The 16,731-nt window shown below is 49.5% G+C and overlaps 5 protein-coding genes across 5 annotated transcripts; all 5 read left to right on the forward strand.

The window, feature by feature from the left end:
• The first annotated feature begins 506 nt into the window (after positions 1–506).
• On the forward strand, positions 507–3,607 carry F4807DRAFT_23873 (uncharacterized protein). The gene is made up of 5 exons (XM_047994256.1): positions 507–1,447; positions 1,574–1,756; positions 1,859–2,077; positions 2,140–2,423; positions 2,552–3,607. The coding sequence occupies exons 1-5, from the start codon at positions 786–788 to the stop codon at positions 3,214–3,216; spliced, it is 2,013 nt and encodes a 670-aa protein (XP_047859686.1). The 5' UTR covers positions 507–785; the 3' UTR covers positions 3,217–3,607.
• A 1,343-nt stretch (positions 3,608–4,950) lies between these two features.
• On the forward strand, positions 4,951–7,779 carry F4807DRAFT_466441 (putative MFS multidrug transporter; the record flags this gene model as incomplete). The annotated part of the gene is made up of 5 exons (XM_048002385.1): positions 4,951–5,259; positions 5,361–5,437; positions 5,518–5,768; positions 5,837–6,415; positions 6,502–7,779. The coding sequence occupies 5 exons, from the start codon at positions 4,951–4,953 to the stop codon at positions 7,047–7,049; spliced, it is 1,764 nt and encodes a 587-aa protein (XP_047859687.1). The 3' UTR covers positions 7,050–7,779.
• F4807DRAFT_23991 (uncharacterized protein) lies at positions 7,623–9,183 on the forward strand. The gene has a single exon (XM_047994270.1). The coding sequence runs from the start codon at positions 8,004–8,006 to the stop codon at positions 9,159–9,161; it is 1,158 nt and encodes a 385-aa protein (XP_047859688.1). The 5' UTR covers positions 7,623–8,003; the 3' UTR covers positions 9,162–9,183.
• Positions 9,184–11,022: 1,839 nt separating this feature from the next.
• F4807DRAFT_455621 (DUF1766-domain-containing protein) lies at positions 11,023–12,333 on the forward strand (the record flags this gene model as incomplete). The annotated part of the gene is made up of 1 exon (XM_048000757.1): positions 11,023–12,333. One exon carries the CDS (start codon positions 11,023–11,025, stop codon positions 12,331–12,333), a length of 1,311 nt encoding a protein of 436 aa, XP_047859689.1.
• Positions 12,334–13,663: 1,330 nt separating this feature from the next.
• Positions 13,664–15,665, forward strand: F4807DRAFT_24221 (S-adenosyl-L-methionine-dependent methyltransferase). The gene is made up of 10 exons (XM_047994295.1): positions 13,664–14,035; positions 14,092–14,120; positions 14,182–14,207; positions 14,320–14,342; positions 14,400–14,418; positions 14,487–14,582; positions 14,630–14,656; positions 14,715–14,775; positions 14,846–15,397; positions 15,494–15,665. Exons 1-10 carry the CDS (start codon positions 13,886–13,888, stop codon positions 15,537–15,539), a joined length of 1,029 nt encoding a protein of 342 aa, XP_047859690.1. The 5' UTR covers positions 13,664–13,885; the 3' UTR covers positions 15,540–15,665.
• Positions 15,666–16,731: the final 1,066 nt, after the last annotated feature.

Below are 16,731 nucleotides of genomic sequence, written 5' to 3' on the forward strand. Positions count from 1 at the left end.
AATGAGAAGCTCTGTTCTTTCGCTTTACCCCTTTTATTCGGATTACTCTTTTGAGTTATGTGACATGCAGGTGATTGGTGATTAGGTACCTAGGTAGGTTATGTATGTGAATGTCGCGCCAAGCCGGATTTTGTATTAAGTAATAGTAGTATCCCGTATGTGTTTGTAAGCCTGGACAAGGCATAGATGACGGTTGCTGAGCACCTACTTGGAACTTGTAACTCATCTTAATTTGGATATGTCTATCGTATATTGAAAGTGCGTAAGTGTCACATATTGCTTTTTCTCAGCTGTCTCACCGTGCCCCTGCAAAGGAAAAGAATGTATCGTATTTGACCGATATTTGATATATATTTAGTAGAAAGGAGTGAAATTTAGGTGGGTACTAAAATTATGTCACCCAGGTTTTTGGTCTCTTGTTAAATCATCATCCTCCGAGCAGCCTCAGCTACGCCGCAGCGCAAAGCGGGATTTGAGTTGTCCGATAAATCCGAATCCCGTACGCGCAAAGCACTCGCACCTATTCTACACCCCAACTCCTCGAACCCATAGCATTATTATACATTTCGCCTCGTTGCTTCTTTTCTTCTCCACGTTTCCTTCAATCCCGAGTAGAGGACGGGAATCGTTTTTCGCCAACCTAGATTCCGTCGATAATCTGCATTGTGTGCACCATTGCCGAACGGGTTTGTCTCGTTTCGTGATACACACGTACATAACTTACAAGACTTACACACGTTACCTGTACCTTGCTAATTTAATTGGCGCGCGCTTGTCCCGGCGGAATGGACCTCGACTCGATTGGTCCCAGTTCGAGCGGCCAAGCAGCAGTAGTCCCCGGACGGAAATCGGTCCCGTACGGCCAAGCCTGCACCAACTGCTCCAAGGCCAAGTGCAAGTGTATCAGCCGCGGCACCCCGGGCTCCGCCGCCTGCGAGCGCTGCCAGCGCCTGGGCAAGCAATGCGTGCCGTCGGTTAGCGTGCGGAAGCGCGCCGTCAGGCGCCCCGCCGCCGAGCGGACGGCCCATCTCGAAGAGAAGCTCGACGACCTGGTGTCCATACTCCGGGCCCAGGCCTCCGGCACGCCGCCGACGGGCGCCTACAGGGCTGGCGCTACTACTAGCGACGATCTGCCCGACCCCGGCATTGACCCCGACGCGAATGCCGGCCCTAGCGCTATGGAGTTGGACCCGTCCATAGGGGTGGTGCCGGTCCCCGGTGCCGATAAAGCGGCGTCTGGCGCGCATCCGTTGCCGCTGCCTTCGCAGCCTGTCGAAGCCGCCTTCTGTGCGAGATATGCGAGCATTAATTCGTACCCTACCCCTCCGTCTATTGCCTCGTCTCAGGATGGTTATCCCTCTCCTGCCGAGGCTGAAGAGATCTTGCGGGTGTTTCAAGACCGATTCGTCCCCTTCTTTCCGTTCGTGTACATACCACCTGAGACTACGTTAGTACCATATCTCCCTTTTGCTAAAGTATAATAGTCTCGTCCTTTAATCATGGGTGATTGTATGATCACATGACTATCGATGCGAGGCATTGGATAATGTGACCGGCTAACTTGGAGTTATAGCGCTGCACAACTACAACAGGAAAGGCCATTCTTATGGCTGACTATAGCATGCACTTGTGCTAAATCACAAGAGAAAAAGGCAGCCTACAGCCAGAAAATTAGAGAGTACCTATCACAGAAGATGCTGATAGAACTGGATCGAAGTGTTGATTTGTTACTTGGAGTCGTGTGTTATCTTGGCTGGTACGCATCTACAATCTCATCTTACTTTCAATGAAAGGCTGGATGTTTATGCCTTCTTTCGTTACATCTAGCTATCATGGATGAACCTAACCTACCGTATAGGGGCATGCACCATTTCACCGGCAAGCCATATATCAATGCTTATATAAACATGGCTACCACCATTGTCGCCGATCTCCGCTTCGACAAGCCACCCCAAGATAACTTTTATAGGGAACTGCACTGCTTTAAACCTACTTACGGGTACCCAAAGACACTCTCCACCCACCGTACGAACGAGGAGAGGAGAGCTACCTTGGCTTGCTTTATTCTTTGCTCGGGGTATGTACGCCATTATCCATTATCATTGTAAGACATGCTAGCTAAACTTTTGGCTTGTGTAGTATTTCAAACTTCCTAAGGACTCAGACTATGCGGTGGACGCCTCACATGGAAGACTCGCTTCAGAAACTTGCCACGTCTCCGGAGACGATACACGACGAGCTTCTCGTAGCAATGGTCAGAACGTATAGGATCCAGGAAGACGTCGCGCAAATAACCTGGCGGGCTGCTGACCATTCCGGAAACTCAGCTACACTAAAGAACCCCCCTTTCATCTACGTCAAAGCTCTGCGCACAAATTTGGAAGCAGTTAAACGAGAGCTTCCGGCTGTTCTTCGAGATAACAGTACGTCTACCCTCTACACCTATTCATTAATTTCTTCTCCCACTTGATGGCCCCAGAACCGTTTTAGGTCTTAGCGTCTTCACCATACTTACCTAGGCCGTATTATATCTCGTTAACACTCTGAACAGAAGTATTCCTCTCGCACTACTACGCCGCCGAGATCGCCATCGCAGACATGTGCCTCTGGAACGTCAACCCGTGGCTGACGGCGCACCCGCCGCGGCCGGCGCCAGTCACCGGCAGCAGCGGCGGCATCGACATGGGGAAGCTGGACGCGTACTACTCGAGCCTGCAGGCATCGAAAGCGAGCCTCGAGAACTTCCTGTCGTTCGCGCCGGGGGAGTACATGTGCCTGTCGATGCCGCTGACGCTGCACTTCGGGCGCGCGACGCAGACGGTGTACCGGCTCATGGTCGTCGACGACCCGGAGTGGGACCGCGCCATCGTCAAGAACAGCATCGACCTCATGAGCGTCATGGACCGCGCCGCCACCCGCTTCCTCCAGGTGCCCCAGATCTGCGGCATCGACACCGCCGACGACCCCGACAACTTGGATTACTATACCAAGGCCGCCAACGCGCTGCGCGCTACCATCCCGTCGTGGACCGCGACCTTAGAGCAGCTCGGATGCGCGTCGGGGAGCGCGGCCGCGGCCGCGCCGAATACGCCCGCCGCGGGCGCCGGCGTCGATCCGCAGTACCCGCCTGGCTCGGCGATCCCGGAGCTCTCGTCTATGGAGTGGTTGGACGATCCGTGGTTGACGGATATGCTGAGGTCGTGGGAGGGGAGTTAGTTGGTAGAGTCTACTGACTGACTGGTTGTTACTGTTTTTCTTTTTGGCTGGACTGCCGTATTTAGGTATTCGGGGCGTGATATTCTTTTACGGTGTTATTATTGCTACTGCGGCCTGGACTGCGGCTGTTTTATCGGCATACATAGCATTTTCTACCAGGTACAATACCCAACTTTGGCGTCTGGAAAAGGGGGACGGGGTAGGGGATAGTGGATATGGGTATATGGGATGGAATTGATAGCATTCCCCTCGCTCTACGAAATGTAGTCGTTGCTCCGTTATGATGTTAGTATTAAGATATTGTAATACTGAATGGCAAGTGGATTGGGTTATGTAATTTTAAAGCTCACGTTAATATAAATGTCGAGAAAATCTAGCTACCTACGCTCGGTTTTGGTTTCGGGTAGCTATTCTCATATGGGAAATTTACTTACGTAATGTTCGTCAAATTCAACTCGAAACGTATGACAGCCGGGCATGCATGCACCCCTTGTTAAACCCGTTGGGCTTCAGCCGCAATGGGCCCCTATTGATACCTCACCGCAATACATCGCAGGTGCGGATAGTTAATTATAAACAATCTCCCGATCCTGAGCACTGACCGAATCCGAGTCTCAGCCCGGAATTTGGCGGGGTTAAAGCCGGTTCGGCTTGGTGCCACCTAATTTTCCCAGATTGCCAATACTGCTTAACCCCCACCCCGTTAAATCCATCTAACTAGGTGCTGTTTCCGTTTGATCTTATCAGATCAATTCGGTGTCCGACTTTCTACGTCAATATTCCGAGATCCGGGTCTAGTGTAAGGAATTAGTGTATGATGATTTGATGACTTAACGATACCAACGATTCCCGTTCCTGCATCACCTGCTCATGCAGACAACGTCGGGAAGAGGCGCAATGGACGTATACACGAAATTCGGTCTCACAATTAGTTAGAACAAAAAAGCCCCAGATCCTGCGAAATGGGATGTTAGATGTTATGACTCAATGGCGAATCTTAAAAATCCCCCTATCACGCCGTTGAGTAGGTGTAAGCAATTGGAGCGGGATTCGGAAACGGGATTCAGAGGACGGAAGCCGGGACCGTGCAACACGCTACGGCACTTCTCGTATGGGCTCCTCGCCAAAAAAAAAAAAAGTCTGCGCTCTTCGACCCAAACCCGCCAGCTGCAACTCTGCGCAGGGAACATTTCTCTTGGGTCGATGGGGAGATGGAATTCGTAGGGCAGAATGCGTACGTAGAACACCGGACGTCGGTGGGTACCTTCTGTTCTAGGACTTTCTGTTGAGTGATAGGCATCTATATATTTATTTACTTATCTGGGTTTATTTGTTGTCTTCCCTTTCCATTGCGTTGTGTTGTAGAGTAGAGCTCCCGGTGCATATAATATCCTCTGGCCCTCGTGCCTTATAATACATATTGTTTGCTTACCTCTCAATCAAGAACGACAGACCGGTATCTGACAAGATCCTCTAAGTCCGTGGCTAGATAATTAGATCGATATCGCTTCTTAGCTTGAATTACCAGGGTCCTCTTGGCGTCCACTTTGGGTCTCGGCATATATATATCCGTATATATACACGATTCTGTATCCCCCTGACGAAGGATAGCCACGTCTCAGGACCGACAAAACAACAATACCAAAGTGTCCAAAAACCCTGTCTCCCCTGCTGGTATTTCATACGTAACCTCGACAATACGTAGTTGGGCAGGTCAAGTCCCAGTAAGGCGCCATGGGGAAAGCGGCGGAGGCGCAAACGTCAAGACTGTCGGCGTCCAGGCTCGACGGCGACACCACATCCTCGGCAGTGTCAATGCTAGAGAAAGAAACAGGTGACCACTGGGCTCCGAGGGAAGGAGAAGGCGAGCCGACACAGGATGCGGAAAACCAAGAGCCATCGGCGTCCTCGTCGACGGAGATCATAGCGGCGGAAAATGTCGAGAACACCGACTACGTGACGGGGTATAAGCTCGGGCTCCTGCTTGTCAGCGTCACCACCTTCTTCTTCCTGCTCATGCTGGATATGTCAATCATCAGCACGGTAAGTCGCGCTTCTTCGTCCCTTATATGTTGTTTGTCGATAGGACTGTGACGATAAGTTCTTGAGACTTGGGTATAGACTGACATCCTGTTGGACAATAGGCCATCCCACAGATCACTTCGGATTTCCATAGTTTAGAGGATATCGGGTGGTACACAGGTGCCTATCAGCTTACTAGGTATGTCTCTCCGCATAGTGACTTTCAGTCCCCACGATATCAGACATGTCGGATATAAAAGCTCACCTCGACTTGTATAGTGCCACGCTACAGCCCCTGACCGGTAGGGTGTATACTCGTGTTAGCGCGAAATGGGTGTTCCTCTTCTTCTTTTTCATCTTCGAGGTTGGCTCGCTACTATGCGCCGTCTCCCAATCTTCCGTCATGTTTATTATCGGACGAGCCGTCGCCGGGATGGGTAGCTCAGGACTCCAGAACGGCGCCTTAACTGTCATTTCCGGTGCCGTGCCCATGGAAAAGCGTCCGATTTATATGTCTATCATGATGGCCTGTGAGTTCAATCACTTTCTTTCTTCCCTTGCTAGAGTTGGCTTTGCCAATATGCTAACGGCTTCGTAGTCGGGCAGACGGGACTCATCACAGGTCCGTTAATCGGAGGTGTGTTCACGCAGTACGTGACTTGGCGGTGGTGCTTCTACATCAACTTGCCACTCGGTGGTCTTGCTGGGCTTTTTCTTTCCGTCTTGCACGTGCCGGACCAAACCTCCAAGCCGCGAGTCTCCTTCAAACTGCTCCGCGAGATCATTCCGGACCTTGACCTCGTCGGCTTTGCCATATTCGCACCGGCCGCCATCATGTTCCTGCTGGCTCTGCAATTCGGCTCTTCCGAGTACCCCTGGAGCTCGTCGACCGTCATTGGCTTATTCGTGGGCGCAGGGGTGGCATTCCCTATCTTCCTGTACTGGGAATATCGCGAAGGCGACAAGGCGATGATTCCCTTCTCCATGATACGCAAGAGGATCGTGTGGGTTAGCACTCTCCAGTTCACCGGTTTGGCGACGAGCGTCTTCATCGGTGCCCAGTTCCTCCCCATCTACTTCCAATCCGTCAAGGGAGTAGGACCGACCTTGAGCGGTGTCTATATGTTGCCGAATATCTTGTCTAGCGTGTTATTTATCGTTATGTCCGGAGCACTGAGTACGTCATTCCTATCATCTTATTTCCGAGGATGATATCAAAAAAAAAAAAAGAATCTGTGTAAGGTCATGGCTAACAGTTATCAGTAACGCGACTTGGCTACTACCTCCCTTGGGCAGTGGTGGCTTCGGCGGGAACTACCGTCGCCGCCGGCCTCATCTCAACCTGGGCTCCCGACACCGAGACGGGGCTATGGATCGGCTACCAGATCATCTACGGGCTCCGTGGCTGTGGTATCCAGGTCGGTCTATTCGCGCTTCAATACGCCCTTCCGCCCGCCCAGAGCGCCCTCGGGACCGCGTTCCTCATCTTCTGCCAGAACTTCTCGGCCGCGGTCTTCGCCGTGGTCGGAAACACCATATTCACGCAGACGCTGCTGAAGGAAATCGTGAGACTGGCACCCTCCGTGGACCCCCAGGCAGCCCTCGCGGCGGGCGGTAGCGCGGAAGCGGTCCGATCCTTGGTGCCGCAGGGAAGTCCCGAGCTGGCGGGCGTGATTCAAGCGTTTGCCACAGCTTTCGACACGGTGTGCTACATGCTAATAGCTTGTGCCGGGTTGAGTTTTGTGGCCTCGTTCGGGATGGGTTGGGTAGATGTGAGGAAGAAGAAGGAGCCTGAGAAGGGAGACGTGTAAGAGAAGCGTGAACTTCAAGATTCGGAGCGATGCGTTGGTTGAACTGTATATATATATAATCTCATAGCGATGGATTGTTCATAGGCATTGGTTACATACTCGGAACTCGGTAGAGGCGCTGGTATAAAACGGATCGTATGCATGGATACAATAGGATACCGTAGGAAACCTACCCCCTTCAACCTCGGCATATATATACACTAGTAAGTTAGAGCCTCGGAATACCTAGGTACTCAATAGTATATATGTTTCGATCGGCAAATATCAGATTTCTCATGACCGTAACAAGCTTCTTCGGTAACCTTTTGAAATTTTTGAATCTAATCGCATTTGAAAGCATTGTTAGAGACGTGGAATGCTTGCTTTTGAAATTTATAGATAGAGTGGTGTGTGTGAGCTGCTGACGCGTTATTGATGATGAAGATGAAGAATTCGTCTACGTCCATAGAACGTCCTCTACTTGGGTACAGTACATGTCTACTTGAAAGCTGAGGCCGTCGGCGCATATGTACCTATATCTGTCGCATGGGATATCTGCCTGGAGTACGCCTAACGCATTATTTAGGATGGCGCGTAAATTGAAAAAGGCAGCAAGGTTCCCTATTGGCGGCACACCGTTAATACTGCAGTTGGATGGTTAGATACAGCCACGCACCACGCCAACATGCGACATAACCAGCTTCAACAGCTGCCACGTCTCCCCATAATAATGTTTTACGGCCAATCAATCCTGAATGGCTGCCAATTGAATTCTGAGTGTTGGCTCGATGTGACGGCCGGTGGGTGGGAAAGAAGTTGCATGCCTTTTCATATAGTTTCGCGAGAAACTGGGCAAGCATTTCAGAAAAGTCGTAACTTTCCGCCCCAAAAGCTCCAACTAATCCAATCTCACTTTTCATCGAGTACCTTTTGAACGAACATTTAGACTAAGTCTTATCAATTCCAGTGAACAAAATGTCGGATATTGGCGCTGCATCTTTCGCTGAAAGAATGATATTGTCACTATCTAAGATCGATGTTAGTCAGTGGCCTTGGGATAAGATTATCAACGGTTCTGGCTTGGGGTTAAATCTATTAAGTTTTATTAAAAGTTCGGCTAAAGGCAATCCCCAGATGGAGAAGTTGGTGGCTGAAGCTGAAAGAAACAACGCCTATATGAAATCTCTGAATGATCTCATCAGCGAGGCTGCCAGGTATCAAGCTCGGTCCAATAAGATATCAGAACGACAACTAGACCAGATCTTGAAGGCCTTGCAAGGCTTGGAGAGCTGGACACAAAGCATGAACGAGAGGTTACAGTCCATCGCTGACGGCATCAACTCTTTCAGCAGACCTTCCGTTACGGGTCTTATTCACGGAATCGGAGGTCTTTTGACAGAAGCGGCCGCCGTTGCCGAGATCAGGAGGCTAGCAGATAACACCGAGAAGATGGCCGGATCGCTCAGCGGCATCGACCAGAACCTAGATTCGATTAATTCGCGAGGCGACTACTTTCCTCAACACGTACACTCATACATCCGAACCATGATCGAACGGCACAGTCGGGATGAGATGCCGCACTACTTTTTCGTCTTTCACCAGGGTCACGAATGGCACCCCAAGTTCGAAGACCTTCAACGCCAGGACCCGCTCGGGCCTCCGTTCGTAGGGTATAAAGATGACCTGGACGAGCTGTGCGCCTTTCTCGTCGACGAGGTGCGCCCCCAGGTCGGCACGGAGCCCGTCTTGCATATATTGATGCCAACCGTCAAGCCACTCGCCATCACCGAATCCCTTAGATTCCCCGACGCCATGCGGCCCTTCTGCGTCGAGGGCCAAAAGGGCGATGGGGGAGTTCCGTACGTGTTTATGTGTACGCCTCGGCAAGAGGACCGTCAGCATCTGAAACACATCGGCGCCCTTCAACCCAAGTCGAGATATGTGTTGCTCCAGCAGGCGGGAGTATGCTTGCCCTTCATCGGCAAGTATCTGTCTTGGACGCTGGAGCCTCAGTTCTTTGAGGATCCATACTATACAACAACAACTACTTGTGACCTCCTTCTCTATGAATCATTGTATTGCGAATGTAATCCAGTCCCTCCAAGGGTGCTAGGAGAGCCTCGGGTCGCTTGAGCGAAATGCATACGTTTTGACTACGATGCGGCAATTAAAGGGATTATGAGTACCTACCCGGGTGGGGGGGGTTTCTAGACATTCTTATGCAATGACCTTGACATTCTAAATTATCCTTAAAATAATAAATGCAAAAAATGATGTTTCCAGCATATTGAGTATAATATGTAATCAAATATACATCCATTACAAAATAATACAGGGGTTTTCGACCAATTATATACGTAGAGAAACAATGCTTATTAAGGAAAAAGGGTTTTGGAGCGCGAACAGGATATTTCAATAACATGTATTATTGAATAATGACCATTGTATAAAGGAATATATTGTAATTAATTGCAAGGGTGACTAAGCTAAAATAATTTTAGGTGTGCAATGATTTTCGTCCTGCAATGGTGGGGCTAGTTTAAAAAGGGAAGAAAAAAGGGAAAAAGGGTAGGTGCACCTTCTTAATCAAGGAAGGTGCTATAGTATTTAAATATTTTTTTTTTTTACATGCACTAAGTGGGATTCGAACCTAAGGTTTTGTATGCATACTACGGGTATTACAGTATTACGAGTCACTACTTACTTGACCACTTGGCCAATTAGCTTACGAATCTACGCGCATGTGGGGCTTTCGGATCTTGGAGCTTATATCCTAGGTTCAATTTCCGGAATTTGATTGGTGAAACCCCCCGGAGATCCGCCGAGACCCACCATTGCAGGGAGGAAAATCATTGCAGTGGAAGAAAATCATTGCAATAGTGAGAGATTATTGCAATAAGAGAAAGAATGGTATTTTTATATAATGATATTACGTAGATAATGGGTATATGCAGGTAATAAATAACTAGGTAAAATGGTGTCCTTAGAAGAACAGTATATCAACGTGGTTATCTTAGCCCTGGCTGGCCATTATAACTACAGCTTATACCTGACTTTAATCAATTGATTACTAGATGGGTCAAAGTGTTTTAGGGTTATTCTTACGTAATTATGTCGAGGCTATTGCCAGGAGTGGTGATGATTACGAGTATGCAATTAAGGGGTAACAATGTCCAGGAACCCCCCCCACCCGTATAGGTAGGTATGATGCCTAGGGTGGGTGTGGCACGTGACAAAGATGTCCCTGTCGACGACAAGAGCCTCGGTCCTCGGCAGGCCTGTCAACTTCTGCTAAAACACACAAGTCCATGACCTCGGATTGAGATAAGAAGATGATGCGAGTTACATGTATCTATATTAATAAGTCTTTTCCTATCCTCTTGAAGCTTTGGACCATCCGGAAGAGAAGGAAAATGTAAGGCGTTCAGGCGTCGACGATTGTATGACGGTTAAACAAGGTTGTGTTGGCATTGAGTTGGTTGTTAAGGTTAAGTTGATTGAGTTGTTCAGTCCAACCACTTGGAACGATTTCACTGTTACACGTAGGTGAAGCTCGGGTCACCTGTGCAGGCGAATTAAAGTGGTTCAGCCACGACTCAGCCCTATCAGCCATGATTGAGCCACATTCCGGAGTCCTCCCACTGCAGGGGCAGCGCAGCTCTTAACCCAATTGTTTGCAGGCCAATCATTCTCAGCCAATCATCCCAACCCCTCCAATTAATTCGAGATGTCTTACTCACACTCATTCACCAGGTGTCTAGGAGAGTGGATTCACTTTTGGGCCATGAGTGCCTGGTGAGCTGTGAATTTCCACAGTCACGGTTATGTTGAAATAGTATCAGTGCAGTCCTGGCACCCGCCGGAAGAATATTACTTTACATTCTTTTAACCTCATTCTCTGCGCTCTTTATCGTAGTTCTTGTCACCGTCGTTTTGACTTACATCTAGGCACATCTAGGCGCATAGAAAACAATAGGCACCAAACTCGAGGACAATGCCATTCATCCCCAACACACCCGAGTCTTTGATAGGCCGCACCGACTCTAAAAACCCAGCAACAACATGTCGAGGTATCACTTCAGGAGGTCGACCTTGCCGGCGCGACTTGAATTCTTCCTCAGGATCCTCGCCAGCAGCCCCTCGAATTACCAAACCTACCAAACTACGTGTTGATGACCCAAGCAATCCCGACCTTTACTGCTGGCAGCATAAAGACCAAGCAAGCTTGTCCGCCAAATCTAGCCCGGGACCGAAGACGAGGACGACTCCGATCCTCGAAACCCGCGAGAGTTTGGATACTCTCATCGATCGGCTCGGTATAGTTGAGGCAGAAAGGCACAGGCGAAAGCATCATCATGGGGATAGGCCTTCGAGACACGACGACCGGGACGACCGGCACAACGAAAAGACCTCACACTCAGGCAACACAAACGCCGAACGACCACATAGACGTAGACCGAAGGAGAAGAAAAGGAGTTTCTGCTATTGCTTTACCATCACCGAGTTAGAAGAGGAAGAGGAGGAGCGTCCAGTGCGGCCCCAGCCCAAACCGGTACAGAGCGCGCCCGCGAAAACGACCTATTCGAGACCACAGGACCAGCACTTGGCCATTCCTCCTGCTGTGCATGGGCGACCCAGTACCGACCCAAAGCGACCTTCGGAATCTCGCAAAACTTCGCAGACATCGCAGTACTTGTCCTTGATTCCGGCTACAGCATCGCCACAAACGGCTTCACAGCTTATGGCCGAATTAGCGAAGCCTATTTCGCAACAGGACGAAGCCGGCTACATTTATATCTTCTGGTTAACGCCCGAGTCCCAACCAACAGCCCCTTCAGACGAAGCAGCAGAGTCTCTTCTGGCACCACCCCGTCCGGGCGGCCGCCAGAGACGAGCCAGCGATGTGTTAGAGACATTTGCCGTCAAGGAGAGCAAGACTGGATCGTCATCTGGACCGTCGTCTAAAAAGGTCCTTTTGAAGATCGGTCGGGCATCCAACGTGCAGCGACGTCTCAACGAATGGACCCGTCAGTGCGGTTATAAACTGTCGCTGATCCGCTACTACCCCCACATCTCGTCTAGTCAACCGTCGACACCTCGAAAGATGCCTCATAGCCACAAGGTCGAACGCCTGATACATATCGAGCTTGCCGGCGCCGGTTTACGAGTAAGCGACAAGGGCAATTGCGATGTCTGTGGAAAGGCGCACAGGGAATGGTTTGAGATAGACGCTACCAAAAAGGGGATCGCCATGGTCGATGAAGTTGTTAAACGTTGGTCGGACTGGGACGAATCCAAAGGATGATGGCTGCTTTTTTCAAGGGTATATACGACATCACGACGTCACGACATTATGGACACACATAGAGGGGAGGTTCTCTGGCATGGCGTTTTATTAGAACTGGGATATGGCCTGGTGGAATGCATGGGAGGCGTGAGGGGGGCGTTCTGATTTAAGATGTACCTGGATATGGGACGTAACCAATGCTGCCTCATTCTCGGCAGTTCCCGCGTGGTTTCGGGTGCACTTTGTGTGACTTCTACCCCTTACATCCTGGGTGTTGCCGTTCTGCCGTTGTATTTAGTCGCGTGGTTGTTCCGTTCCTTGTACGATGAACAGAAACTGGTGTGTTCCACGCGTCTTCGGATAACACGACATATCCGGTGGTTTGGATTAGGGGTTATGGCTGTCAAATTGCTTTTAGTGGAAATATTCGCAAGAGAGCCAATGACAACTCCGAAGTCCAGTGGTTCATTGGCGCGTCGACACCCAACTACTGCAACCCTAAAGGGAGATGCGGTCGTATTCGAGGTTGTATACAGCTTATAGAATCCTGCATGAATATTAATTGCTCGCCAATCCCTGGTGGCAGCCAAGCCAAGCTTTTCAACAGAGATTTTCTTCATTCTTATTCATCATGGCTTCCTCATTCGATCTTTGTCGTTACACATCTGGAGAGATCTTAGACTGAATTAGTGCTGACATGCATACAGAGACAACGGACTCCGTATCCTTTTTGTATCTAGTAGTAGAATACAATCCGAGGAGCGGTCCGAGAAGAGCTTGGGAAAAACATTCATATTCCCCTTCCTATATATTTGATACACTTCGCACTACCGCCGATCTGGGTCGGGCTTCGAGCCGCCCTAACATCGGGAGGGAGGAAGCGTTCCCGTCACATTGCACCTCATTAGACCGATTTCATGCCTGCGATTGGGTGATCTGTCCCGAGAAATGTTCTGAGGAACTTGCGAGCAATCATGCAAATGAATACTTGGATCAGCTTGGCCAACAGTCTGATTCCGAAGCACAAACAATATTTGCGTTGTCGAAAAAGAAAGGATCTTCAAAGCCTGCTTCGGCTTTCGAGCGCGGCATGACTTTGCGCCCACAGCTCAGTGGCTGTCTCTAGTTCTCCTATCTGCAATGCAGACATACATAAAACGCAATGCTACGTCGACCCTCCCGGCCAAGCTCCAGGTCCAACTGCCTCTCTAGGATGCGACGTACCTCTTCAAAGTCCAGCCGTTCCCCGAAAGTCTTGTCTAGCGCTTCCTTCGGGATGCTGCATACTAAGTTCACCTATGCGCGCGCGGGATGTCATCTCGATGAGGTGACTGGTCAATCCTGTATTTTCGTCTTAAGCATGCTGACAGGCTCCTAATCCCTTTTGCTTACTTACGATACATATTAAAATGTTACCCCATGCGGTTCTGTTTCCGTGTCAAATCTGCTACTTTTAATTGCCAACTTTTTTTTGGTCTTTTTTTCCATATCAAATTTTCGTACTTACTGGTGAAGTTTCATTTGCGCGCGCCGAGACGCAGCTTTGCGCCGCGTCGCGAAGAGTAGATAAATGGCATATTCTTCCAGCTTAGACCGTGATGATGCGACTTCATTTTCATGGGCTTCCACTCGGACGGCGGTAGAGCAAGATCCGTCGCTGCTGTCGTGGGGGAGCGGCAGTCAGCCATCTGTGCCGTCCATCGATGATGATGCTCAGACAGTTAGTACCGATTGCGACAAGTCATCATAACCCGACTCCTTATTAACTATTGGTAGGAAACTAGGTCGATCTCGGGGAGCATTAGGTATGGCACGACCGATTTGGGATTGGCCTAGGTTGGCGAGTTTCTAACTATTCTCACCAAGATCATCAACCATGTCAATAGATTCGAGTCTGTACCATTTTGTCGAGGAACATGGGAGAACATATCACCGATATAAAGAAGGCAGTATGAATTAATCTTCCTTTACGAACGTCAGACCACTTACTGATAATGCTTCTAGGATACTTTTTACCAAATGATCCTGTATGTTCCGAGCTGGATTTGCCTGTCTCTTCTGGCAACTGACGGGTATATTGACAGGCAGAACAAGAACGATTAGGTATACAGCATTGCGTCTAAACGCACTTTCGTCCTGTCTGTCTTGGAACTCGCTTACGACCGAAATAGATCTCCAACATCAACTCTTCACTATAGCGATTGGGAATAAACTTAACATAACCCCATTTGCCGAAGACCCTCGACGAGTCTTGGACATTGCAACAGGTCCGGCTATCTGCCCCTATCCTTGGTCCTAGCTGACACGATCTTAGGAACTGGTATATGGGCCATAGAGTTTGGTTCGGCCCACCCTTCCCGCTCTGAGTCCCCATATATCTATGCTAACCCGTGGCACAGCCGTGCAACACCCCGGATCCCAAGTCGTGGGGACGGACCTCAGTCCCATCCAACCGCAATTGTACATATACCCCCATTCCAGTCTTACCACTACACTAGCACTGACATACCTACTAACCCCCACCGTCTAGCCTGCCCGAGAACTGCACGTTCGAGATCGACGACGCGGAGGACGAGTGGGCCTTCAGCGAGCCCTTCGACTTCATCCACGGGCGCGCGCTCATGTCGTGCTTCAACGACCCGGCCTCGGTCGTGCGCCAGGCGTTCGCGAGCCTGGCGCCGGGCGGCGTGATGGAGTTCCAGGACGCGCTGTTCCCCATGAGCTACGTGGGCGACCCGCCGACGGGGTCCGCGCTGTACCGCTGGAACGAGCTCATGGTCGAGGGCGTGGCGCGGCTCGGCCGCTCCTGGAGCAACGTCAAGAACTACCGCCGCTACTTCGAGGAGGCCGGCTTCGAGGACATCGTCGAGAAGCGCTTCTACTGGCCCACGAGTCCCTGGGCCAAGGGCCTTTACTTTAAGCTGGTTGCTACTTACTTCCAGGAGGATATGCTGGCGGGTATCGAGGGTATGAGCTTGAAGGTTTTGGGGGGCCTGGGCATGTCGACGGAGCAGGTGAGGGGCTTTGTGGAGGAGGTCAAGCGCGATTTAAGGGATACGAATGTGCATGCTTATTTGACTGTGTGAGTTCTCCTTAGACGCTCTATTTACTTGATGGTTTTATTTATCTATGGTATACCCGAGGAGTATATTTGGGGCGAGATGCTAATGCATGGTAGTACATACATATATGGACGGAAGCCTGGGCGTACGTCTCGACGATGACGAAGATGTACCACTTTGTGTAGTATATGGAAAGCATATCAAGGCGCTTGTTATTCCAGCTACGCCGAAACAATTATATCAAATGTAACTCTGTTTGAAGCAGTTATCGCGCTACGTTTCGTTGCTTCGGGGATATCGCGGGTTCTCGTAAAGTCGTGCCGAGACAGGACCACCGGGCCGAAGTTACTGGTCCTAACGTCCCGACAGGTCGGATCAGCTGTTTAACCTCATAGATCATACGAACTAGTGGGATGTTAATGGAACTTTTGTACACATGTTCATTGAGTCGGTATCCCTTGCTTTATGGTAGAGCGCAGCAATCTAAGGTAAGCTCCGTGCTGGCCTCCGGCGTAGTACTGCATATCTGGAGCCAGGATTTTAAGCAAAAGAAGGGCTCTCTTAATTCAACATTCACGATTGAGAATAGACTTCCCACTACACTGATGTTGGATCCTTACTTATTACAACCCCTTTAGATTGAATGGTATCGAGTTTCCATCGAAGAGTACTGTTATGAACTGGCCATGTCACCTGCAATAGATCGCAAGTTATCCGACTTGTACCTAGATTCTCGTCTTTTGGCAGTCTTTAGCTTATTTGGAAGGTGGGACCACCAAGCATACGGCTCAGTCCCTACGTCCCGACAAGTACAATAGAAGTGGTAGGTATTGATACTAACTACAGTTAAGTCCTTCCCGCACCAAGAAAAAAACCACGCGTGAATTAACGAAACTGCAAGTAATTAGCCAACTCGCTATCTAAAGAAATTTATATATATTCAGCAAGCTAGAATATTTGAGTTACTGGTAAAAGGTACATGATCTTACATGGAAGCCCTTCTTGGGTGTAAATCCTGAGGCCACATTACCCCTTTTTCTTGTGCTTTAAGTGGGTCGTCATAAAAGGGGTCAAAGAATGATTAGGTAGGTAAGTATACTTAAATAAATATATAGGTACGTGTGATCTATTGCCTTATTATTTCATTCTATATTACCTAGGTACATAGGCAGTTTGATGAAGTTAAATTAGAAACCTATCCAGGTAGCCCTAATGCGGATAATCATCCGCTGACTGGATGTGTGACGACCACTAACCTTAGCGTATTGAATACGGGGCATTAAGCCTTAGTGGATAGGTATTCAGCGGCATGTCAAACAACACCTGCAACGCCCGGAGAAAAGTTGGTTATATT

The sequence above is a fragment of the Annulohypoxylon truncatum genome, assembly GCF_022578515.1.
Source record: "Annulohypoxylon truncatum strain CBS 140777 unplaced genomic scaffold F4807scaffold_1, whole genome shotgun sequence".
NCBI lineage: Eukaryota > Fungi > Ascomycota > Sordariomycetes > Xylariales > Hypoxylaceae > Annulohypoxylon > Annulohypoxylon truncatum.